The sequence below is a fragment of the Apiospora kogelbergensis genome (assembly GCF_038363985.1).
Source record: "Apiospora kogelbergensis strain CBS 113332 chromosome Unknown utg000007l_segment0_segment0, whole genome shotgun sequence".
Taxonomy (NCBI): domain Eukaryota; kingdom Fungi; phylum Ascomycota; class Sordariomycetes; order Amphisphaeriales; family Apiosporaceae; genus Apiospora; species Apiospora kogelbergensis.
In genome coordinates, this window is record NW_027117424.1 from 2,870,196 (window position 1) to 2,894,076 (window position 23,881).

A 23,881-nucleotide genomic window follows, 5' to 3' on the forward strand; every position below is an offset into this window, starting at 1 on the left:
TGGAGTCGGATCGCTGGGTTTCGCGAAGGAGGAGATCGACAGTTGGATATCGGAAGGCGCTTGTTGGGCCCAGATGTGGAATATGAGGTGACCGCGGTCAAGAGAACACGCGATGGCTGGGTGGAAGGCGCGCAGTGCTCGGCCAGAGGCGGCAGGCTCAGAAGTGATGGAGTAAAGTTTCCAAGTCGGTAAAAAGTAGCAATTAATATCTTGATGCAGCGCAAGTGACAAGAAGTCAGAGATACACGAAAGGCAGCGGAAGGTTGAAGTGGGGGACACTCTTGGTGCAGGTGTCGGTGCGATGTCCAGGTTGGAGAGCTTCGCTCTTTTGACTGGCGAGGTACGGAGGCGGCGCAATTGAGCGGTGCACCGTAGCCGGAGAGAGAAAGAAAATTCGCTATGGTACAAATATGTTGACTGATAATTGCGGTGCTCAAAATTTGTCGTTGTCGGCGCAGTCGTTGCCACAGAGGCGAGGGTACAAAAGCAAGGAGAAAAAGACCAATTCCGACGTTCACGATGTCGCAGTGCGGTGCCTTGCTTGCAGCCTTGCGAATGGAGATATCCCGGCGGGTGAGTACCGTGCCTTTGGTGTCGTCTGTCCGCCTTCCTTCAGGCTTTAGGCTTTAGGCTCAGGCTTAGGCTTGACTTGTACCACCATCAGTAGGTGAAGGGTTGGCGGTTGATACCTGAGCTCTCGGAAATTAGGGAGCTTGAGCCAATCAAATCCGTCCAAAGCTTGTGATCGGTGGGGCTCTCTTCCTCCAGCCGCGCCAAGAAAAAGACGCGTCCAGGTTGGAGGATTTTGAAGTCGAGCTTTTGGACTTTGGGGACTTTTGGGCTTTTGGGCCTTTGGTCTGAGGCGCGACCAATGCTATGACATAATCCCTGTCACGTCGTCTCATCTTGAACCGTACTCCGTGAGCTGTTTGGCTTTGGGGCTTGTTAGGTAATCGGCCATGGAATGGGAATGCTACTATACACACAAGTCACCATCGCAAGCCAATGCCTACAATGTGATTCCACGTCTGACTTTTACAGAATTTGATAATTGATTTGTACATGCTAGCGTGCCTAAGTGACAGGATTAAGGATACATTCGAGCTCATGCATAGCAGATGATTCGCGGCAGGATATCATCATTATCCCGCACAATACGCCTTGCCTTGGTATACCCCGTGAAATGCAGTCAGACCGATACCGTTGTGGTGTAGCACACAGATAATCCTACCCAGGAGAAGCTGCATCATGCTTTGCGTCCTCTCTTGTCGCGCCGTTTCCGCCGTGCCCGGCTCTTCATGTAGTCTTCGTCCCTGTACTCCTCGGACAGGTCGAAGTCATCATCCTCAACTTCGGGGATTGGGTGACCCCAGGCCATGACTGTACGGCCTCTCCGGCTCTTCCTCAAAGAAGCCTCGCGCTCATGCCGCTTGCTGAAGAACGAAGTGAACTCCCGCGGAGGCACGTAAAACTCTGGTGCATGTGGCAGCAGGTCAGCCCGAGATTTCCTAGCCCCAGCCATTGCTGTATATTTAGCCCGTGCGATTGCCTCTTCGTGCAACTGCTTGGCGATGGAAGCATCTACGTCGCTGTGGTCCGGTGGGTCGCCGTCGCTTGCGCTATCGGGGATCTCTCGATCAGAATCAGCGCTAATCATTTCATCATCCTGGTCGCTGTCCTCAACTTCATCTTCGTCTTCATCCAACTCACTTGGCTCTTCTGAGCCTTCTGACCCGGCTTCCCGTTCGGCTAGCGCCCGTTCCCGTTCGAGCTTCAGTCGTTTCTCCTCCTGGGCCCAGTGACGAAACTTCTCCAGGATGCCCTGGCAGCCGCGTATGAAGTGATCCCGCGCTGGCTCAAATGTCTTTTTCGGCTCTCTGTGACTCCATTGACACCCATCGTCCTCAGCCAATCGTGTCCTTGCAGGTCGTTGAGCAATCGCACTATCTGGTCGCGCTCATGTTGCGCACGCCCTCTCTCCGTATTGCGGATGGACTTTTCCAGTCGTTCGGCTCTTCGATGCGCAGGTTCATAGTGTTCGTCGGCAAGAGGATCCTCCTCGTCTCCGTCATCGATACCATCTTGAGCCAGTGTATGACTGACAATTTCCGAGTCGAACAGGTCCGTGTACAGCTCATCTCCATATGACTTGATAGGGAAATCGTGGTTTGACGATGCGACGGTAAAATAGGAGTGCGCTAGCTGCGTGCCAGGCTTGGATGTGGCGGATGCTGGTCCCGCATGATGATGGGCAGCATGTCGGCTTGGCAAAATGCGAACGCCATGAGGTTGTGCATCAGGGGTTGCATTGGTGTCGACGATGACTACCGGAGTGTCGACGTTGAGCACATCTGTTAAAGTAGGCACCAGTCAGCTTAACCCAATGGTCGCAGGCCATAACCCAAGATCCAAGTAGAAAACAAAATAAAAAGGGTCCGTAGGGCTGGATTTTGTGTGCTTTTGGTTTTACGTACGTTGCTCCTTTGCATCATTGCCAATTACCTCATCGTAATCGGGGAAGTAGGCCGATAGCTCGCTTTTGAATCTCGTTTGTTCCTGTGAACGTAGCTTTCGGCCTCCCTGCTCCTTGGGCTGTTGTGTGGCGTCGGTTGCATTCGGTTGCAGCCTGTCTAGTTCGTGCTTAATGCCATTTTTAACTTTTTCCTGGTGTCGTGTAAGTGAGGGCAGTGCAGGTGGTTGCTTATCGTCGTCGTCTGCGGCGGTTTGGCTGTGGCAGGATGACTGATCGGCAGCGGCGGCAAAAGGGGGCGGAGATTCCGAGTCGGGGGAGGGGGGTTTGCTGTTGTCGCTGATGGTGCAGTTTTCGCTGCGCTGTCGCGACGGTCGCTGGTTTGGCGGCGGTCTGGGGTCTCACCGCAATTGATTTGGGTGGGCTAATGCCCGGCGGTATGGATCGCGAGATGATTTCAACGGCGATTCGGGCCCTTTTGGACGTTGGATGGTCCAGGTTGGTGTCGATTATCTCCAGAGGGCGCTTCATTCGAGCGGAAGGGCTTTGCTGAGGGATGTTTGGGTGGCTGCTGCGCGTCGAGGTTGTGGTCGCGATGCTGTTGCTGTTGCTGTTGCTGCTGCTAGTAGTAGGTGTAGCGGTGGTAATCTCGCTCCGACCCCGTTTCGCAGCACCTCGCCCGCTACCGCTGCGCTCCTGTCGCTGTTGGGCCTCTGAAGCGTGTCGGGTGGACCGCCTGTTGATTGTCGCCATTGGTAAGAATGGTGCAGATTGTTGGCAGGAACTGTCGGCATCGTCTTCTCAGGGTACACGCATCAAGAAGCTGGTTTCATCGCGATTCAACATGGTCTGCTGCAGGGTGAATTGAAATGCGCTTGCGATCGTTCCTCTTCTGAAGTTGGGTCGACTGCTGTGCTTTTTTGGCTGTGAACGCTGGATACAGTTGACGACCAACTGAAGCTCCAGGGAGCTAGCTCGCCTTAGGGGGGTTCTAGTACATAAAGCACCTACACAGCTTCTCCTTTAGCTGGTACGCATGAATCCAACCCACTGTAATCAACGTGCCAGTGCATGCAATTCCCCTATCCAGCTTTCTCCGTCACAAAGAGATAGACTCCAGACCCCGGTGGTTTGCAAATACAGAGTCGAAAAAGGTTTGGAGTTTTACGAATTCATGATGGCAATACTGTGGAAAGCGGTTTGAAAATTTGCATAGCAAATCACCACATCCACGTACCCAATCTCTTGATAATGAATCCCCTGTATTGGGCAGATGCTAAGTGTGCATGACTGCTCATGCCTGCTCAATTGATGCTGTCCATGTTCATGGACGGTGGTGTGAAGGCAAATACGTCACAATCAGCCGTTACCTTGACCGACAGTGAGTACCTGACTCTCTCGTCCCGTGTATGATCGAATTGGCCAAATACTTTCTAGATTCTGCAGTTGTCAAAGCGTCCGAAATCCGAGTACAATGAACCAATTCGGCCTGCATATACGATCCCGTGGGGTTGTTTACAGGTATCCATCCCACTATGACGGCTGTGTTGGGTGGTGCCAGCTCGTGTATTGTAGCGCAGAATAGTACGTCGTGTCCGCAGTTTCAGCTATATTCGTTCCTTTGTCCAACCAACCGGGTAGACTAATGCACTAGTGAGAAGTCAAGCTATAAATAAAGTCATCAAGGACCCCTCCCGTTGCTTTCAGGGTCTATTCTTGTTTGTTAACCACCAACTTCTCTCTCTCTCTGTGCGACTTTCCCCCTCGTACTCTTGCTTGTAATCTCCTCAATCGATATATATTATAACCACTACCCCTCCCCCTCAGACGACATGGCACCGGCACCGTTCAACGAGCAGAATGTCCAGGCCCAGAAGGAGCGGTATGCCGCCGCCGGCCAGGGCCAGGTCCACACCTTTTACGACTCCCTGTCCGACTCCGAGAAAGAGGCCCTTTACCTGCAGCTCGAGGGCTTCGACCCCAAGGAAATCAACGAGATCACCGAGCGAGCCCTGAAACCCGCCCCCGCCGAAGAGAAGCCCGCCACCGTCGAGCCCCTCCCTGAGTCCGCCACTGCCAGTATCCTCGACTCCAAGCAGGAGGACATTGACCGGTGGTATGAGCTGGGCCTGAAGCTCATCTCGGAGAACAAGGTCGCTGTCGTGCTCATGGCCGGCGGCCAGGGCACTCGCCTCGGAAGCAAGGCCCCCAAGGGCTGCTTCAACATTAAGCTCCCCTCCAACAAGTCCCTTTTCCAGATCCAGGCCGAGCGGATCCTGAAGGCGCAAGAGCTGGCGCAGAACAAGTACTCCCCCAAGGAGAAGGCGACGATCCCCTGGTACGTTATGACCAGCGGCCCGACTCGCCAGAACACCGAGAAGTTCTTCAATGGCGAGTCCCTAGGCGACATTCTGCCCGACGAGACCGAGGAGGACCGCCAAAAGCGTGGCAAGTACTTCGGCATGAACAAGGAGGACGTCATGATTTTCGAGCAGGGTGTCCTGCCTTGCATCTCCAACGAGGGCAAGATCATGCTCGAGGGCAAGGGCAAGGTGGCCGTCGCCCCTGACGGCAACGGTGGACTGTACAAGGCCTTGTACCAGGCCCCCATCACCTCCAAGTTCGGCGCCGACGCTGCCACTGTGCTCAAGGACATGAAGGCGCGCGGCGTCGAGCACATCCACGCCTACTGCGTGGACAACTGCCTGGTCAAGGTGGCAGATCCCGTCTTCATCGGCTTCTCGGCCGAGCAGCGCGTGTCGCTAGCGACCAAGGTGGTTCGCAAGCGCAACGCCACCGAATCGGTCGGTCTGATCCTGTCCAAGAACGGCAAGCCCGACGTGGTCGAGTACTCGGAGATCGACAGCGCCACGGCCGAGGCCAAGGACCCCAAGCAGCCTGACGTGCTCAAGTTCCGCGCCGCCAACATCGTCAACCACTACTACTCCTTCGCCTACCTCGACGGAATGGATGCCTGGATGTCCAAGCTGCCCCACCACATCGCCCGCAAGAAGATACCCTGCGTCGACACCGAGACCGGCGGCGCCGTCAAGCCTGAGAAGCCCAACGGCATCAAGCTTGAGCAGTTCGTTTTCGACAACTTCAACATGCTGGAGCTTAATGATTTCGCATGCTTCGAGGTCAAGCGCGAGGAGGAGTTCTCCCCCTGAAGAACGGCACCGATGCCAAGGACGACAACATGATTACCAGCAAGAACGACATCCTGGCACAGGGCCAGCGATGGGCCAAGGCTGCTGGAGCTGTCGTCAAGAGCGAAGGTCTCGAAGTATCCCCGTTGACAAGCTACGTAAGTTGTCTTATTGATCCCATCATTCACTGGGCAACCGAGCGTTTTTTAACACATTTCTCATAGGGCGGTGAGGGTCTGGAGAACTTCAAGGGACAGGAGATCTCATCTGCTGCGATCTAATTGTCCTCTCTAGGACGAATCGGTTAGGGTTAGACAAAAAAAACTACTGATGAATGGATTTATGACATGAATGAGTAGACTTTCGGTATATAGTTTCGCTGTGTGAAACTTGAAGATCGAGCCTGAATATAATACTATGGTACACCAACTATAACTCGGAGTGACTGCAGTATATCATAATGCGTCAAATGGGCTCTGTATAGCTGTCTCTTCCAGAGCGTGCTAGTTAACTTGTGTGTCGGTTTCCATTCCTGATAACTCACTTATTATACCGAACATATCCAACTATTATACATAATGCTCTGTGTGCATAGCTAAGTAGAGTGCAACACTCATGTTGATGAGAGGCGAAGACGGACAATGATATTCAAACACCACGTAGTCTACGATATTGGCTTTCGCAATAATAGACTGAGGTTGCATACTCGTTGGATACTTGCTGATCATAGTCTCGGTGCCAATGGAAAGTGGGTTGACACTCACTCAACCCAGAAACTCAACCTACCTATAGCTATGTTCTCGACTTTTTGATCAGAGATACTATTAGTCCCCGAAACAAGAGAGAGGTTTCAAGGCTATGGACCCTTCCTATGCGTTCCCCCTATTTTCCATGGCAACTTACCTTATCGTCGCCCACCACAAGACTATAAACATAACGCTTTCCACGACGCGACCAGTACTATATTATGCCCTAGTAAAACGCCGTCTTTTATCATCCGATGTGGTGTAGTGGCTAACATTACACGCTCTCATTAAGTAGATCCGTGTAGCCCGGGGTTCGATTCCCCGCATCGGAGGTATCTCTTTTTACCCTTTATAACAGATAATCTCTTTTCAAATTGAATCAGGATTAATATTTCAAAAATCACTTACTATATATTTTTATAATAATTGCAATATTCATCACTGTATACAGTAAATGCCTCCAGCCTCGAACATCTAACCAGCCCTTTACTTCATGTGCTGTGAAGCCATGTATAACGTATTGGGCTTGCGAACTTAGGACAGATTGGAAGGTATATTGACTTCGGATCTGCTTTTGGGACGTAGCAGGAATGAGTCCCCAGGAAACTCCGTATATCAAACAAAGCATTTATTTAAAGTATGGCTTGCAAGTGGTGGTCCATTATTTAGCAGCTTAAAATTATTGCACGTAGGACTGGTGCGATTACAAGGCCTCTTTGAATCTTCGGTGGTATCCTAATCAACGCTTTACATGAATCCCTAGAAGCACATGGCGCCCAGGTCTGCCCTCCATTTTTATGCCCGGTTGATGACTCCTTCTTCTTCCACTTTTTCTCCCTCCTCTCCTCTCCTCTCCTCCCTCCGTCTGTTCTGCTTCCGAAACTTCTCTCCCCCAATCACACCCCTTAACTTGCTTCCATAGCTGAAGAAAGCAAGACAGGCCCTTTGGAACAGCCCTGAAAGAAGGTGGTATCCGATTTGCCTGGGCAACATATGAGAAAGAAGCCCGCCGCAAAAGCTTGTGTACATCAACCTGAGTGCCAAAAGAATGGGCTGCATGCAGACCCTGAGCTAAAACACCCTGTAAATGTGTGCTGTGCTGTGCTACCGATACACCGCAGTGCAGAGAAGAGATGTGACAAAGGAAAACCCAAACATTTTTTGTACTTGCATCGTACCAACCACATCCTATCCCTCCTTCTCCAACAGTTTCAGATATGGGGGGTACGAATGCTTCGATGCGTACCTTTGAACGGAGACTTGCACTTATAGTGAAAGTACATCACCGCACAGCCTGCCAAGCTTGGGGCGCATCTCTGAGGCCATTCCCAGAGATGCAACGAAAGCAAAGTTTCGTTCTATTTTGAACTAGGGGCCTGGTCTCCGTTGTGCCAGGCAAGAAAAATAGCCTGCCCAATGGATAGCCAGGCCCTGGAGCAAACGGCTCCCGATCGCTGATTATATATGATTAAACTGTACATCTACACAAATCATCACCCAACGCCTTCCGCTATGATGTGCTTGATGGGCCCGGGCTGCAATTGAGTTTGGGGATGTTGGAAGAAAGAACTTTTCAAAGAGTGACATCAAGGACGAGGCTGACGTCCTGGACGTTGGAGCCTGCCAAATCCTCAAGAACCGGGATGAGGTCTAATAATTCATTATCGTGGGCATCGGAGAACCAACTGCTGATGGGCACGGCGTGTTGCGGGTGGAAGATGTAGGATGTGGGCGAGTTGTCGATGATGATGGTGTCTTTGAGATTGCGGCCGACCTGGGACAGGTCCTTGACGTAGTTCCCTTGGTGGTTGTAACAGCTTTCACGGAAAAGCCTATGGTGGACAACGTTGTGGATGTCAAGCTGGTCGAGAAGAGGATCGCCGTACTGTTTAACCCCAGTTAGCACCGCGCGGTTCTGTGGAATACGAGAGTAGGACTTACCTTAGAAACCGATGCAGTAAATACCACGACTTCATAAAGCTCACCGACCCGCTTCATGAACTGATCAACGCCAGGCCGCTTGATGACGTAGACATTGTGATAGTTTCCTTCAATCTCTACTGGTATCGTGAAATCGGCTTGGTGTAAAATCTGCAGCAAAGAGTTAGATTCAATGTAAAGACAAATGTTCAACAAATATATACCTTGAACGAAGAATGGACCAGTGTTTCGTCAAGGTCAAGAACAAGACACTTTCTGCCCTTCATGTGCGGTTCGATAGGAGGTAATAAGAACTTCTGCTCCGGTATCGACTCCTTCACTGCAACTGCACTCTCATCGGGAACGTCCGCAGGCGGAGTCGGTGCCTGTACAGGTGCCGGAGGCGGGGACGGTAAGGTATTTTGCTCCTGCTCTTCAGGGGCAACGACCGGCTGGTTTACCCGAGCCGCAGGTTCGGCATCAGGCATTGCCACATCGCCCTCAGCATCCTTGGAAGCGGAAGCATCTGCACTCTGTTCAACCTTCTCCGAGATCTCGGAAACCGGTGGATTTACAGTGATGCTTGGTCCTGTCGCACCCACCAACGTGGTCTGCTTCGACTCGCTTTCACGATCAGCCGCCGGGGTCTGGTCCTGGGCGGTGGAACCTGAGGCGCGCTTTGTCTTCGACTGCTCAGTTGTGGGGCCAGCCTGAGTTTGGGTATCCTTCTCCTTCTCCTTTTCGGGCAACTGGCTCTTGCTGCCTGTAGTTTGCGTTTGCTCGGATGGTGTGCCAGTGCGCCGGCTCGAAGTAAGCTGCCTGGGGGGAATTCTATCCAGCTTATGAGACGGGAGAGGCTCCTCTCCGCCCTCTAGCGCATTTCCGTGGTCTGGCACTACACAGCAGCCCAGCATTGACAGTAGACCACCCTTCTTGCGTTTCTGGGGTGCTACAGCCGGCGAGTTGGGTTGCGTTGAACCTGGCGTGCTGGTCGGGCCCGTCACAGCCCCCGAGTGGTTGCTGGACGCGCTTCCGTTTCGCTGTCGGCCTAACATGCTGTTTTTGGATTCTTTGGAATGGCCACCGATGCTGTCTCTGGAATCGCTCGCCGTCACGCCGCTAAGTCCTGTAGAGGTCGGCGATGACTGGTTCTTCTGGGAAGACGATCGCGAGGGTACGTGGAGTAGACCTCTACCCTTTTGGAACTGGCTCCGTCGTCTTGCGCAAGCGATTGCTTTTCTTTGGATCCGTCGTAATCAGATTGTGGCTTCTCTTCGATGCCCTTCGACATGTCTACACGGAACGTGGCGGGTGTCGGCAAGTTCTCGAGCGAGATGGTCGTTTGCTACAGCACTGAGAGGAAAATAGGGTGAGCTATGTTCTCGAATCTCGTTTCGGCGTCGGAAAAACAAGGAGTCGCGGGATAGTATGCAGAATGAGGGTGGTTGAGAGTGATTTTGGGGTCGTCCTCAGAAGGTGCGCATAACGGACTGGGAAGGCGGTGGAAGGGCACGAGGTATCACAGGGCGTCACAATGTGAGGCTTTCCCCTTAAACGACCTTCAGGATGATATGATGACTCTCAAGGATGGGTAGTGATGGGTAGAAAGGGTGACCAGCGATGCCACGGGCGGCTTTCCAGTGCAGGAGGCAGTTGATTGAATGTGATCGGTTACTCACCTCGGCGGAATGTACTGCTGAGCGTCGAATGGCTGCCCAACCCCTAACGCAGCGCAGCGACTACAATCAAATTAGTGGCCGTTGGGGCCGGTCGGAATTCGGGGCCGTAGTTCGCAAGCCGAATTCAGGACTGAGGATTGGATGCAGAGCGCAAAGCGAATTGAAGAGGCCCGATGGAAAGGGCAGCGCTGGTGGTGCACGAATGGAAAAAGGTTGAGTGAGGCTGAAGATGGTTCGCGCGTCGTGAGCCGTAAGGAGGTATCGTGGTAGCAGTAGCGTAGCGTGTGTATGGTAGCTGGCTGGGGGGCTCGGTGGGGATCGGCAGACTGTACTTAACGCGGAAATGGCCTTTTGGTACTGGCTGATGCGACTCGGGCTCTGTGGAGAGAGAAGGAGCGAGGTACTAATCACCTAAGAAGAGAAGAAAAGGGAAGGGGAAAAAGCACGAGCTACAGGACTCGCGCCGATCGACAAGAAGAGCCTAGGCGGGAATAAAAAAAGGGTGGGCAAGTAATAACACGAACAGAAGAATCAGAATTACTGAATCGAATCTAAACACGGCAACTACGATTGTCGGCGCAAGAGGCTTCGCATCGCAGTTTGGTGAAAGAGTAGGAGGTAGACAAGACAAGACGACAGACAGACAGACAGAAGGGTAGGGTAGGGTAGGGGGCAGAGTGCAAGAAGGATGGTAAAGGTGTAAGATGATGTCCCCCGGAGGCAGATAGACAATCGGATGAATTGCACTATTCTGGGCAAGGAGGACTAGTAGGCGCTGGGCAACTTGTTCCTCTAGCACCCACAAGCGAGATGATGTCCAAGATTGGGGGCAATCTACCGTACAGCACATAGGCTGGAAAATACATAGAAGAGAATACGGCCGGCCGTGTACCCCTGCCCCCCTGCTCAGTACCTGCTCTTGAAGCCGGGCAATGCCAGGCCGAGAGTTGGAGGGGACAGCCGCCAGCAAATTGTAGGGTACCTCTCAATGTCACTGGTGATCAGCAACAGTCAGTGAGCTGACTGGGAAATACCACAATCTGTCCCTCTCCCCGATTCTTCGTTTTCTTTCTTGGGTCATGCTCTGTCTTCTTTCACATCATCTACCTATCAACAGCTCACGCCATCAGCAGACACCCCGATGCCACAAATCACTTGTATGTGGTGCTCCTTGGAAGTCAGCGGTTTTGTTGGTAGAGGATGAATTGGTTTAATCAACTGCTTATGGGTCCCACTACTCTAGCAAGCATGGTGCCCACCTATAGTGGAAATACCCCCGAGTGGTATTGGAGCTAACAATTGCGACTTTCATATTAAACAATTTGTTAGACGGGCCCTGCAACTCGCATACAAAACCTAACTGCTTCACTGGCCTTTTGGTATCACTTGTCAAATTGCCAGGCCGTTCACGCCCACTTTATCTACAGTTGCTCCATAGCCATGCTCCTTGCCTCCACCAGCATCTACATCAACGAGTAATTGAAGATGGGGACAGGCACACATACTGTGACCCTTTGCAGTAGGCGCTCGAACTCTGCGCGAACAAGACTAGATACAAAATTGATACGTTAGCCTCTCCTTCTCGCTACATTACTTCATGCTCACTGCCTCCACCACCACTGTCACTGGCTGCCCCAACGGCGAGCAATTGGGAGAGGACTGAGATTGGCCGGATCCGCACCCTGCACAATGCGCCCATGAAGTGCCCCGCGTCCCCGAACTTACCGGTCATCCATTGGTTCTCGTTGCTGAGACGCCTTGGACTTGACTCTTTGCATAATGGCCCTGTCGTTTGGAAATGGTGCCTGTGGTTCGGCCACGGACTGCAAGTTGCAGTGCTAATCATGGTGTTGCGGGCTCTCCCGGGTATGCATCCGCCAACCTGGAGTTCGATACAGCACAAGTCAAGAACCCCATCTAGGTTCTGTCGAGTGAAAGTGTAGCGTATATGCTTCCGTCTTTCTATTGGTTCCCGTACCGCTGGCCTAGTGACTGCGCACGCGAACACTACGGACTCTGGGACCACTCAGCGATAGCTGGTCCTTCGATTCCGAGAACTATGATAGCATTTGAGAATTCACATCAAGGGAAACCTGCAAATCAGATGTGATGAAGCTGCGATAGCATTTCCTTGCTTTGAACTTGGTTGTTGATCACACAAAGCGAGCGCTTCTCGTACCCCGCGTTCCCAGGGCCTGGGGGCTTGGTGATGAGCGAACACATGTCTCTATTTTTATCCTCAAAGGATGTCCCAGGACGAGCCTTGCTCGTGCAGACCTCGCTTACTGATATCACATACCAAGATTGGGCCTTGGCTGCAAGTAAGTTCTAGACTTGCTTGTTGTGTTGTACCCAGCTCTGAGGATTCCCTGATTCTGTAATCGCGCCTTGCGTAAACTGCCGGCAACGGTGGCACACCAACGACCAATACCACCCACGGAATGCTTGCCAGGTATTCCTCCTTAGAAAGGCAGTGTACATGTGTAAGTTTGTCGGGGCCTCAGGGCGTGGCATTCTGTCGCTCTCTCACACAGTTGACAGCCGATAGCTGACTGGCTGGAGCCGAATGGGGTCGGAATCTGGGGTAAGCTTTGGTGGAGACCGACACCAGCAACTTCCAACCTCGGAATTGGGGCATGGGCCATCTCGTCACATGTTCACATGTCGGAGCCTGTGATGACGTCCGGAAGCAGCAACAACAAAGTCCGGCAACTACAATCTCGAGACGGGCCATATCCCAATCGCACAACCCTTAATCCTATATATCTCAATTGTACGAAACGTTACAGCCAAAGAAGTCGACGCTGCTGTTCGCATGCCGTCTTGTCTGGGTTGACCTTTGTTCATTGCCCCTAAGAGCATGGCGATGCGGTCTCTTGGATAACTGAACGAACGGCCCCTAGCTGTGCTTCGTAACCATGGCGGCCCAGTCCACCTTGCGCCATTCGGCGTCCGAAGACGTCTTGATGGCCTTCATCGACAAATACAAGAAGCTGATCCAGGATCGGCTACGCAAAACGACGAAGCGCGCCAAACTGCTGGCCACCATAGCGCTTGCGACGACGATTATCCTCGGTGCCGAAGGCAGTCGACGATGGTGGAAAAACCGCCGTGTGGAGAAAGAGCAGGGAAGAAAACTGCTGCGAAAGAACTCTTGGCTGTTCAATAAGGATGGGTCGCGAACTATATACGTCCCTTATAAGGATAGTACCTCCAAGGTCGTCATCCACAGAACCAAGCCCCTAACCTTTGAGGCGCATCGTCGCCTGTTCTTGAATCCCCCAAGATCTCGGGCCTTGGAGACGGTACTGTCCCTTCTGCCCAGGCCAAGCCTGGACTCAATCTGGCCTTTTTGCATCAGTTCTTGAGCTTGATGAGCATCATGATCCCTCGATGGACTAGTAAAGAGGCGGGATTGTTACTTAGTCACGGGGTGTTTCTGATGCTTCGGACATACCTATCGCTTGTTGTCGCACGACTGGACGGTGAAATCGTACGAGATTTGGTGGCTGGTAATGGTAAATTGTTCCTCTGGGGGCTCGTCAAGGTATGTCGCAACAATGTATCCCGGGCAAATTCGACGCAGGGGACTGACCATTCACTTCTCTAGTGGTGCGGCCTAGGGGGCTTTGCTTCATATGTAAACTCCATGATCAAGTTCTTGGAGTCAAAGGTGTCCATCGCTTTCCGAACTCGTCTCACGCGCTACATCCACGATTTGTACCTTAACGACAACCTGAACTACTATAAGCTTTCCAATCTGGACGGTGGAGTCGGCCAAGGTGCCGACCAGTTTATCACCCAAGACCTTACGCTGTTTTGCGCCTCGGCAGCCAACCTCTACTCCTCACTCGGAAAACCTTTCGTTGATATTTGCGTATTCAACTATCAGCTTTACCAGTCTCTTGGGCCTTTAGCGCTGACTGGTCTACTGAGTAATTACTTCCTGACCGCAAGCATTTTACGAAAGCTCTCTCCGCCGTTTGGAAAGCTCAAGGCAGTGGAGGGCCGCAAGGAGGGTGACTTCCGCGCGTTGCATGCACGGCTCATAGCCAACGCCGAAGAAGTTGCTTTCTACGGCGGTGCTGAGATGGAGAAGACATTCCTCAACAGGGAATTCAAGTCTCTGAAGAGTTGGATGGAGGGCATCTACATGCTCAAAATCCGGTACAACATCCTCGAGGATTTTATCCTAAAATACAGCTGGAGCGCTTACGGCTATCTACTGTCATCACTGCCGACGTTCCTTCCTGCTTGGGGTGGCCTGGGTGGTGCACTAGAGATGGCCAATAATGCAGAGAAGGGCGGTCGAGAGCGTGGCCGCATGAAGGAATTCATCACGAACAAGCGGCTCATGCTGTCACTCGCCGATGCGGGTGGCAGAATGATGTATTCGATCAAGGACCTCTCGGAGCTTGCTGGCTACACCAGTCGTGTATACACGCTCATCTCAACACTGCATCGCGTTCATGCGAACGCCTATGTTCCTCGTCCAACTGGAAATGAACTTTACTCACTGTCAGATGTTCAAGGAACCACGCAAAAGGGATTCGACGGAGTTCGCCTGGAGCAAGTACCTGTTGTTGCGCCCGGCTTGTGGCCTCAGGGTGGTGAGGACCTCATCGAGTCGCTCAGCTTAATCGTACGTAACGGTGAACACCTCTTGATATCAGGGCCCAACGGCGTTGGCAAATCCGCCATTGCGCGCATCCTTGCAGGCCTATGGCCAGTATACCGGGGCTTAATGAGTCGACCGAAGTCCGTAGGGGAGGATGGTATCATGTTCCTGCCGCAGCGCCCCTACCTCAGCATCGGCACACTACGCGACCAGGTTATCTACCCAGATGGCGAGGTTGATATGCGACTAAAGCGGAAATCCGAGGATGACCTGCAGCGTGCCCTTGACGCGGCACGCCTTGGATACTTGCCAGACCGTGAAGGCGGCTGGGATACGCGCAAAGAGTGGAAGGACGTCTTCAGTGGTGGCGAGAAGCAACGTGTCGGCTTCGCGCGTCTCCTGTACCATGAGCCCAAGTACGCCATCATCGATGAGGGCACCAGTGCGGTATCTAGTGACGTGGAGGGACTACTTTACGAGACTTGCAAGGAAAGGGGCATCAGTAAGCATACCCAACTCCGTTTTTGTCCGGCATGTCACGCAGCAAAGCTAACAACTTTTCACAGCTCTCATCACCGTTTCTACGCGTGCTTCTTTGAAGAAATACCACACATTCAATCTTGCTTTGGGCATGGGCGAGGACGGATCGGAATGGGAGTTTGAGCGCATTGGTACGGAACGCGAGAAGATGCACGTCGAACGTGAGCTGCAGGAGTTGCGAGAGAGACTTGCCCAGGTGGAAGAGTGGAAGCAGCGGCGCGAGGAGATAGAGAAAGAGCTGGCCCAGGTGTGGACGGCGGATGGCAAAGACGAGCCCCTGAGCCCCCCGCCGTACGTGGAAGAAGAGTCCCAGCCTGTGACCGATTCGGATGAGTTTGTAGAGGCGTCTGAGAACAGCTGAGGGCCGTCGATTGCCACACATGTATCTTATGGAATTGCAAGAAGTTTTACCCCCGGCATGGTGGCGATCCGCGCATTGTTCTATCATGGTTGAATTGAATGCTCAGCTGTGCTCATCACCATCAACCAGTATTGGAGAGCTAGCAGGCAGTATCCTTGCTAGACCACGCCACCATCCCGGCTCCCGTTCTCTCCGCCGTCGAGGCACATCCAATCAGGCTCGTTTTGAACTATTGTTTGATTGCAGATCTGCGTCGATATATCCCAGGCTGCCAGGTCTAGCTTTGGAGCTATGCCAGCATCGTCGTCCGTCCAATGTCGACACTATGCCCTTCGCAACATTAGCTTCGCAAACCGCCGAGGCTGGTGTGGGCAAAACGTCGTCATTTCGAGCACTTTACTCCCTCCTTCTTCAGACGAGGGGACGGATTGCGATGACTAGCACGTGTATTTCCATCCCTTCGCGGGGAAGGGGGAGGGAACTGCATAGCAGTCGTAGGTGGTTAGACGCACGTGTTCTTGGGAAAACACCCATCGTGAAAGCCAACACAACAGCGTGTGTTTGGTAGTCGAGTGTGTCAAACAGCCATTGATCCTCGTTATTATCATCGACCTCTTCGCCAACTGGTCTGCACTTGTGCTTCCACAACCTCGATTCAGTCTTGACTTGCCGTCACCTTCAACTCTGTGAGCGCATTTCTTCGTGGCTTACGAATGCTTGAAGGAGCGCCACGCCTTGGAGCTACTACTACTACTGCTTCCTTGCCCCTATGAAATTTACAGTTTTCGCTTTCTGGGGTACATTCACTTTCACGTCGTCTCACAATACGCTCAGAGCCACGATCATGAGCCCCTCGACGGGTTGAGCCCACGTATTCCAACATCTCGCAACGGGCACCTTTGTGGTTGCTACAGTAGGGCAGAAGGCCAGTCAGTTTGCAACAGGCTTCTCTCAGCTTGAGGCTATTATTAGCCACAGATAAACTCCTCGGTCGTCTTCTATATGTGATTCCCACCTCTCACTTTGCGTCTCATCCGAAACGGTATCTGCATAGATATATATATATATATATATATTTGGCCAGCCACGCTCTGCAAACAAGCAGCAGCAGCATTCGCCGTGGTCCACCATGCGCCGGGGGTCCGTCTCCCCAATCACAAGAGCGAAGCCGCCGCCGCCCAGTGTGCACAACATCATAAACCCTTTGCCTGTCATCGAGGAAGACGATGCCAGCCATGAAGACGACGGAGACGAAAGTGCGCCGAAAGTGCCTGCCAAATCGCCCAGGCGGGTATCGCCCCTGGCTGCCGCCGCCGCCACCCGTAGTGTCTTGCCCAAGCGGCGGTCTGCCACAGGCGGCAATGGCGGCGGCAAGTCAGCAGCTCAGAAGTCGGAAAAGGCTGACGCTGACCACGGCCTCCAAAACTGGCTGGCTAAGCGCGGCGGGTGGTGCCGCTTCATCGTCTTGGTGGCTCTGGCCGTATGCGCCATGGTCGCAATCATTGTAGGCCTGACTCTAGGACTAAGGCAGAAGAAGTAAGTCGCATGCCTTGCCTCTCCTTCCCCCTTCCAGACCCAAATCAAATGCCTACATGCCTACCTAGCTTATCGCGTCCGGCGGTGGCCCCTGAAATAGGTTCATACTGAAATACACCATCTTCCGGTAGTAGGTCGACGACACCTTCTCAGTCAGAGGAGCAGCCAGTGCTGTTTCCCGCCGGCTCCTATGCATTCACGACTGCGCTATTCGACGTTACAGACGATTGTACTTCCAACCACAAGACGTTCCGGTGCTACCCTTTCAAGACGTATAAACAAGCGAAATCAGACGCCTCAGCGACGTATTTCTGGATCATCACTCAAGTCAACAGCTGGGCGTACCAGATATCGGCGGCGCCCAACCCCTTCGTGCCGCAGTTCACCAACCTATCTCTAACACAGTTGGACGCGAACCAGTTCAACGAGCGTCTGACGTTCAATTTCTCGATGCACGGCGCCGCCGTCATCCCCACCACAGCTCTGGGAAGCGGCGGGACGGACAACACCAAAAACGGCGACAACGAAGCCGCCACGTGCTACTACAACAACACACTGGTGACGGGCACCATCTGGACGCGCAGGCCGGCCACGTTCCCGGCCAATATCACGACGCCCGTCAGCAGTGGAGGCAACGGGAGCGCAGTCACCTCGTCGACCACCTTCGAGCCTTGGCCCTACGCCGTGCAGGTCGTGCAGAGCACGCGCGACGCGCCGGACTGCCGAGACGTGGACGGGAACCGAGTCGGGGCAGCCTTTCACCCGCCGCAGGGCCGGGCCGGGGATTGCACCTGCTCGTACGCCAACTTCGACCTCGAGTAAATGATGAATGTTGTGGATTGGAGAAAACAGACAGGGGACGACGAAGCTTGTACAAATCTTTCCCATACCGATACCATACATAGTATTACCATATCGTTTTACCGCATAATACACATGTATTCTCCAATCCTCCGGTTGACTTTTTAAGCAACATAAACTGAATACCTGTCTCAATCCGGCTGTTGCTGAAGAAAGAAGAAATAACAGCATACCCACGAAGCTTTCGCTGGTGCTCACCAGGAGGCCCTTCACATTTGGCAGTCCAGCTCCTTGCGCCTTTCCTTTCGACCGATTCTTCCAACCGCAAAGTTCAGAGTTGCTTCTCTCCAGCGATGGGGCTGCTCAGTACTCCCACGTCCTGGCCATGACTCCAAGGTGCGGCATCGTCGTGGATGTATAATCTCATCACCTTGGGACCTGGATAATGCCGCGTCGCGTGTACGGCCCACCATACAGCCGAAAGAGCCACGGAGCCGACTAGAATGACGCTGTTGTAATTCATCGACTCTTTTGTCGTAGGGATGGCGAAGGCTGGTCATATAGCTTAGCATGGAAGGAGTGTGTGGTTAGCAGAGGGAATACTTACGGAAACAGAAAAAGACATCAAAGAGGACGATAAACAGTACCGCCAACCCATTAACCGCCCACCCGGCTCGCCTACCCAGATGGAACGGCCCTCGGGGGAAGTAGCGCCGCCCCGTCGCCATGTTGGCGACAAACGGGATGGCGTACGAGAACGTGGTCAACACGACAAAGGAGCCCGAGAGGTCGAGGAAAGCCGTGTTGGACCCGAGTGCGATGGCGCCCAGTCCCGTGGCCACGACGCTCACGAACAGGGTCGCGGGCACGGGGCAGCTGCGGTCCTCGTCAACGCGCGCGAAGAAGCCCGAAAACGGCACGGCCCGGTCCCGCGCCAGCGCCCAGTAGGCGCGCGAGCAGGTCAGGAGGGTGCCCACGTTGCAGCATATCGAGCTCAGCAGCAGGATCAGGAGCAAGCCCAAGGTCCCGCCCGCGCTCCCTGTGGCTTGCTCGTAGATGATGGCCAGGGGGTAGGTGTTGAGGTTCCCGGGCTCGATACTAGTAGTGGTTGGCTTGACTTCTGTCAGGTAAGGGGCGCTTGATTCCACTTACAGCGCGGGCAGGTCCGTGATGGCATACCCAATCGCGATGGCAAAGACAAAGGCAAAGAACCCGCCGAGACCGATCTGCAACCCGATCACTGTGGGCAAGTCGCGGCGCGGGTGCGGCAGTTCCTCGGCCAGATGGGTGATGGCGTCGGGCGTGCCGACGGTGAAAGCGCCGTTGAGGACGCCGAGCATGAACGCCACGCCGCCGGACCAGCCGGTGAAGTTGTTCTCCTCGAAGGAGGCCCAGACGAACGTGTTGCTCGCGTGCCGCTCCGGCAGGGCCGCGACCACGGCGATGGTGACGACGCCGCCCACGACGACGAGCACCATGCCGAGATGTTGGGTCCAGGGGACGGCGCGGCGGTTGGCGAGGATGACGCACGCGGTGCCGAGCCAGAGCACGACGACGTACGTGACATAGACGTGCCACGCGGCCGGCGCGTACGTGTCCCGGTGGTAGGTCGCGTACATCTGCACGGCGACGTTGGCCGTGACCTGCTGCAGCGAAGCCAGGCCGAACAGCCACCCGTAGAAGTTGATCCAGCCGGCGAAGAAGCCCGTCATGCGGCCCCACCGGGGCCCGGCCGCGATGGTGGCCCAGTGGTAGACGCCGCCTGCGGTTGGGACCGAGGATGCGAGCTATTCGCCAGGGGAACTAACCGTCAGCTTCCTCGAATTATGAAAGCTGCTCTGTGGTTCAATTCGGGCCGGGACTCACTTCTGCCAGCGATAGCCCGATGAAAGTCTGCCCAGCTGCGTCAGTGACGGGATACGTGCGAAGCTTACCCTCTGAAAAGTATAGCTACCTACATAATAAAATACAGCGACAATCAGCCCGTATATAAGACCAGTCGGTCCGCCGTTTCTGTCGATGGAGATTTGTAGTTCAGCATCAGCGTCCTCATTCCACAAACTCATCGCGGAGAGGCGGTGATTCCTACGCTATTGAGACGGCAATCGAAGATCCGAGCGCGAGCCAGGCGTTGTCGATGGTCAGGGCTATACCGGCAAGAGCCCAGAGATTATACTGCCGTTTCAGCTGATCGCGATGGCCGGCCGCATTGATTTCAACCCCGCCCTCCACGGCGACGACCACCTCCTCATGGTCTCGCTTCTTGTCTTTCTCCGTGGAATGTGAGTTGTTATGCCGCATGGCCTCCATCCTCTCTACCTTGTTTACAGACAATTGCTGATAAGATTTGATCGAGCCCGTGTAGGTGAAAGCGATATCATTTAGGCAAAGTAGGCCATGGATATGAAGATGAGAACGAGGGGATGTTCAGCTCAGGTAAGTAAACCGACATACGAAACAATGACGGGGACACGCCTCGAGCTAGAAAGCGACAAGACGCCAGGAGTGTAACACGAAGGCCAAGCAATGCGCTTATAGTCCGCTTTAAGCATAGATACAGCAGTTACTCAATATGTCCAATCACAGGAAGTCATATGTGGCCAACGTGACACGCACACGGTAGTATCGCTTCTCTCTTTTCGAAATGCAAGGGTATTCTCTTCATGCAGATCCACGAATGGCATGACGACTAAGGGCGAGACAGTGGCATGCAGTCGAGAGACAAGGTTACCACTGCTGCAGAGGTGGTGCATCTACTAGAGCGTCCACTGTTACCCACGTATGCAAGGTAAGCGGCACTCTCTTATTGTGATAGCCAGTTAGAAAGAAAGGGGTGGCGAGAAGTATTGAAAAAAGCAGACAAGGGAAGAGCTGAAAGTGTTGGGACCCTGAGCGTGAAGAACACAACTTCCGAATTTGCATCTTTACTCAACTGCTGCGCTCAAGGCGCAGAAAAGGCTATGTTTGCATATGGCATGGCCATGAAGCCTCATGTCCGTCCATCCATCCCAAAGGCCTGCGTACTATAAGCAAAGCGGACCTCCCTCTACAACATTCGGGCACTTAAAAATCCGTAGACGAGCTGTCTTTGACCCGCTAAGCAGATGAGAGCTGACCATGCATCCCAGCCAATAAAATGCTTGGTTTGAATGGTTGGGGGGTGGTAAAAAGCGTATATACGAAAGCGGCATACTGATATAAATGCAGACGACGGCGCAGGTGCTCCCGGCGGTCTCACTCGCTGCATTCAATGGGCTAGAACGTTCGAAACAGAGTGAGAAGCATGCATAAGAAGGCAAAGAAACGAATAACGATTTGCCGCACTCGAGAAGCCAGCTACCGGACATGACTTACGATATTGTTCTGACAGGTGGGACTTCATAACAAAAGCGTCATCATCTTGGGAATATTATAACATAATGATAAGTGCCGACAGTGGCTGAACCAGACCAAACGTATAGGGATATCAAAAAAACTAACGTCTAAGCAAACTTGCCCGTTAATCACAGTAGGATGAAATCTCTCGCTGACTCCTTCAAGACGCCCCCCAAGTAATGGCTCTATCCCATGTCCTTCGTAATCCCGTAATGACACAATGCTCTTGAAATAATGCAACCCAACTCCATTTATCGTTGTCGCTAATACTGCGTCGATGTGGCAGCAGAAACTCGCTCATACGTAAAGACAAGGGGCAATAAGGTAGCAACACTATCGCTTCTTCTCTTTTGGCCTGAGCCCCAACTTCTGCAGGAAACGATAACCGCCACCGCGGCTTTCCCCCTTCTTGACCTCCTCTTCCTTTTGGAGGAACTGGCGCTCCTTGGCTGCGCTCTCGCTCTTGTCGCGCTCAGCCTCCTCACGACGGGCAACTTCTTCGGGGTCGAGAATGCGGTCGCGGTGGAGAGTGGCCTTGTGGAGCGCGTCTTTACCCTTCCGGCGCGTCTTGACGTAGGCCTCGAGCCCCACGAGGACCGCGTAGCTCTTGCTGATGCTCACATGGCTCATGTCGACCCCTTCGTCGCGGAGGCTGTGGACGAACGCTCGGAAGTTGGCGGCGGGCGGCCGGTAGTGGCCCGAAAGCGGACTCAGGCTCGAGAGCCGCCCGTTCTTGATCTTGATCAGGCCCGCCGCCGAGATGCGCGACCCTTGCAGAAACGAGCTGTGCTGGAATGCGCCACTCGACTTGATGCCCACGTACAGGCGGAATGAAGTGTCGGCCACGAAGATCCATGTGTTCTTCTTGACCGATTTGCGCAGTAGCCGGTTGAAAATGGTGGCCGCCGAGACGTGCTTGATCTTTTTAACCCCCTTGGCTTCATCCATGGTCGGCGTGGCATACTTGGCAGCCCGAGCAGCTTCCAGCTCGGACTCAGAGGCGTCCGAGTCCTCTGAGCCTGATGTGGAGTCGTGGTCTTCTGGATGTCTGGCTGGGTCGTGATGTTGCTGAGAATGCGACTCAACGTCGGGTGCGTATGCAGGTGTGCTGTCATCAACAGGCACAATGCCGTTTATGCTGTCTTTCCACTGTTCGGTTGTATCCAAGCGAATGCCATTCTTCGCCCAGCACAGGCGTCCTTCGGCGTCGACTTTGACCAGATAGTGCTGCCGCTCCTCGCGGCTCAAATAACGTACTTGCTCCCTTTCCAGCCGGTCCCGGGGGCACCCCTCGAGCTCGATGTTCTTTCCCTCGCCGTAATCAAGCCAGTAAAAGTAGTTTTCATTCGTATCGGCTTTCTTCCACTCTTCGTGATATTGCCGCAGATTGGAGCCGTAACGATGTTTCACGTCCACCATTTCGAGGAAATATTGCAGGCCCATCATCTTGGCCTTCTTCCTCCTCTTGGCCTTGGCTTTGACCCTTCTTTTCCTCACTTTTTCCTTTTCCTTCTCTGACATGTTCTCGTTCATTTCCAAATCGGAAGAGGACTCGGACTCGGACTCGGAATGTGACGAGTCTTCGTCGCCATTGGCACGCATGGCGATCGCGGTTACCTTCTTCCAATTCTGTCGCGCCGCAGATGTACTGGACCGCGGCCGGCTGCCAGCGTTGCTGGAGGCGTTCTCCTCGTCATCGGGACTCGTGTTACTGCTGCCGCGCGGACGCGGTTTGTTCAAATTTTGCCATTTCGCATCGCGTATCGCATGTGTCCAGCGGGTGCTTGCATCGAGATTGAGTCCCTTCATCTGCCGCCGGACGCGGTAGCCGCGGTAGCTGCGCTGGATGAGTGTCGCCGCCTTCTCTTGCAAACCCTTGAGCCCATTGTTTTCAGCCGCGGCGGCCGCGGCGTCGACTACGCCATCGGCCGGAGGAAGCGGCGCAGTATTAGCAGCAGCAGCAGCAGCAGTACTGCGAGGACTACCACCGCTCTCGTCTTGGGAGGATCGGCCGGCTTGCTTCAGGGTGGCCTGGATGCAGTGGTGCTGTCGGGATTCCATAAAATCTCGCTGGGCGCTGGCCTCAGTCTTTGCAATATCAGCCGACTGGTGCCGCAGGTCACGCACGTGTTGCTTGCGTTCGCGGGCGCGCTGATCTTGGAGCGAGGCGAGGCGCTGGATCTCGTCGCCCGAGGGCGGCTGCAGCGAGTCGAGGTACTCCTGGTGTGATCGCGTCGTCGTCGATGACTTGGGCGAGGAGACGGCGGTCGTGTCCAGAGAAGCGGACTCGGGTGGCGGGGTTAGTGGTGGTGATAGGGACCCCTCTAAAGCTGGCGCTGGTAGTGGTTCGGATGGTGGGGTTTGGGCGTCGAATGCATGAGAGACAACTGTCGCAGCAGTCGCAGTCGCAGTCGCAGTCGCAGTCGCAGTTGTAGTCGGCTCACCAGCTTCCCGTCCGTATATAATGGGTTGAGGGGAAATATCGGTCATATTCGCATCGTGTACGTATGCCATCTGCGTAAATGGAAAAAGAACAGACAATTTAAGAGACTGGATCTAACCCACAATCCATATTCGTTGCATCAGAAACAGGGCATGCGGAGCGAGAGGGGACCGGCAGTGGCTTGGCAATCTCGAATTCATGTACCATGCAGGAATAGCAGTAAAATGACGGATTACTGCTTGC

General features: G+C 53.7%; 8 protein-coding genes across 8 annotated transcripts; 4 read left to right on the forward strand and 4 right to left on the reverse strand.

Moving 5' to 3' along the window:
* Positions 1 to 1,246: 1,246 nt before the first annotated feature.
* On the reverse strand, positions 1,247 to 3,223 carry PG998_011289 (uncharacterized protein; the record flags this gene model as incomplete). The annotated part of the gene is given in 5 exon segments (XM_066878105.1): positions 1,247 to 1,864; positions 1,885 to 2,351; positions 2,475 to 2,728; positions 2,744 to 2,847; positions 2,876 to 3,223. The coding sequence occupies 5 exon segments, from the start codon at positions 3,221 to 3,223 to the stop codon at positions 1,247 to 1,249; spliced, it is 1,791 nt and encodes a 596-aa protein (XP_066727159.1).
* A 1,079-nt stretch (positions 3,224 to 4,302) lies between these two features.
* Positions 4,303 to 5,640, forward strand: PG998_011290 (UDP-N-acetylglucosamine pyrophosphorylase; the record flags this gene model as incomplete). Its single annotated transcript, XM_066878106.1, has 1 exon — positions 4,303 to 5,640. The coding sequence occupies one exon, from the start codon at positions 4,303 to 4,305 to the stop codon at positions 5,638 to 5,640; it is 1,338 nt and encodes a 445-aa protein (XP_066727160.1).
* Positions 5,641 to 5,669: 29 nt separating this feature from the next.
* On the forward strand, positions 5,670 to 5,900 carry PG998_011291 (UTP-glucose-1-phosphate uridylyltransferase; the record flags this gene model as incomplete). Its single annotated transcript, XM_066878107.1, has 2 exons — positions 5,670 to 5,777; positions 5,844 to 5,900. The coding sequence occupies 2 exons, from the start codon at positions 5,670 to 5,672 to the stop codon at positions 5,898 to 5,900; spliced, it is 165 nt and encodes a 54-aa protein (XP_066727161.1).
* A 2,038-nt stretch (positions 5,901 to 7,938) lies between these two features.
* On the reverse strand, positions 7,939 to 9,576 carry PG998_011292 (Phosphatase PSR1; the record flags this gene model as incomplete). The annotated part of the gene is made up of 4 exons (XM_066878108.1): positions 7,939 to 8,250; positions 8,307 to 8,456; positions 8,510 to 9,404; positions 9,464 to 9,576. 4 exons carry the CDS (start codon positions 9,574 to 9,576, stop codon positions 7,939 to 7,941), a joined length of 1,470 nt encoding a protein of 489 aa, XP_066727162.1.
* A 3,306-nt stretch (positions 9,577 to 12,882) lies between these two features.
* Positions 12,883 to 15,483, forward strand: PG998_011293 (uncharacterized protein; the record flags this gene model as incomplete). Its single annotated transcript, XM_066878109.1, has 4 exons — positions 12,883 to 13,171; positions 13,219 to 13,511; positions 13,575 to 15,084; positions 15,149 to 15,483. The coding sequence occupies 4 exons, from the start codon at positions 12,883 to 12,885 to the stop codon at positions 15,481 to 15,483; spliced, it is 2,427 nt and encodes an 808-aa protein (XP_066727163.1).
* Positions 15,484 to 16,612: 1,129 nt separating this feature from the next.
* On the forward strand, positions 16,613 to 17,841 carry PG998_011294 (uncharacterized protein; the record flags this gene model as incomplete). The annotated part of the gene is made up of 2 exons (XM_066878110.1): positions 16,613 to 17,019; positions 17,151 to 17,841. The coding sequence occupies 2 exons, from the start codon at positions 16,613 to 16,615 to the stop codon at positions 17,839 to 17,841; spliced, it is 1,098 nt and encodes a 365-aa protein (XP_066727164.1).
* A 310-nt stretch (positions 17,842 to 18,151) lies between these two features.
* On the reverse strand, positions 18,152 to 20,130 carry PG998_011295 (Choline transporter; the record flags this gene model as incomplete). The annotated part of the gene is made up of 6 exons (XM_066878111.1): positions 18,152 to 18,372; positions 18,428 to 18,918; positions 18,973 to 19,607; positions 19,687 to 19,713; positions 19,791 to 19,833; positions 19,910 to 20,130. 6 exons carry the CDS (start codon positions 20,128 to 20,130, stop codon positions 18,152 to 18,154), a joined length of 1,638 nt encoding a protein of 545 aa, XP_066727165.1.
* Positions 20,131 to 21,528: 1,398 nt separating this feature from the next.
* On the reverse strand, positions 21,529 to 23,685 carry PG998_011296 (uncharacterized protein; the record flags this gene model as incomplete). The annotated part of the gene is made up of 1 exon (XM_066878112.1): positions 21,529 to 23,685. One exon carries the CDS (start codon positions 23,683 to 23,685, stop codon positions 21,529 to 21,531), a length of 2,157 nt encoding a protein of 718 aa, XP_066727166.1.
* Between the last annotated feature and the right edge of the window lie 196 nt (positions 23,686 to 23,881).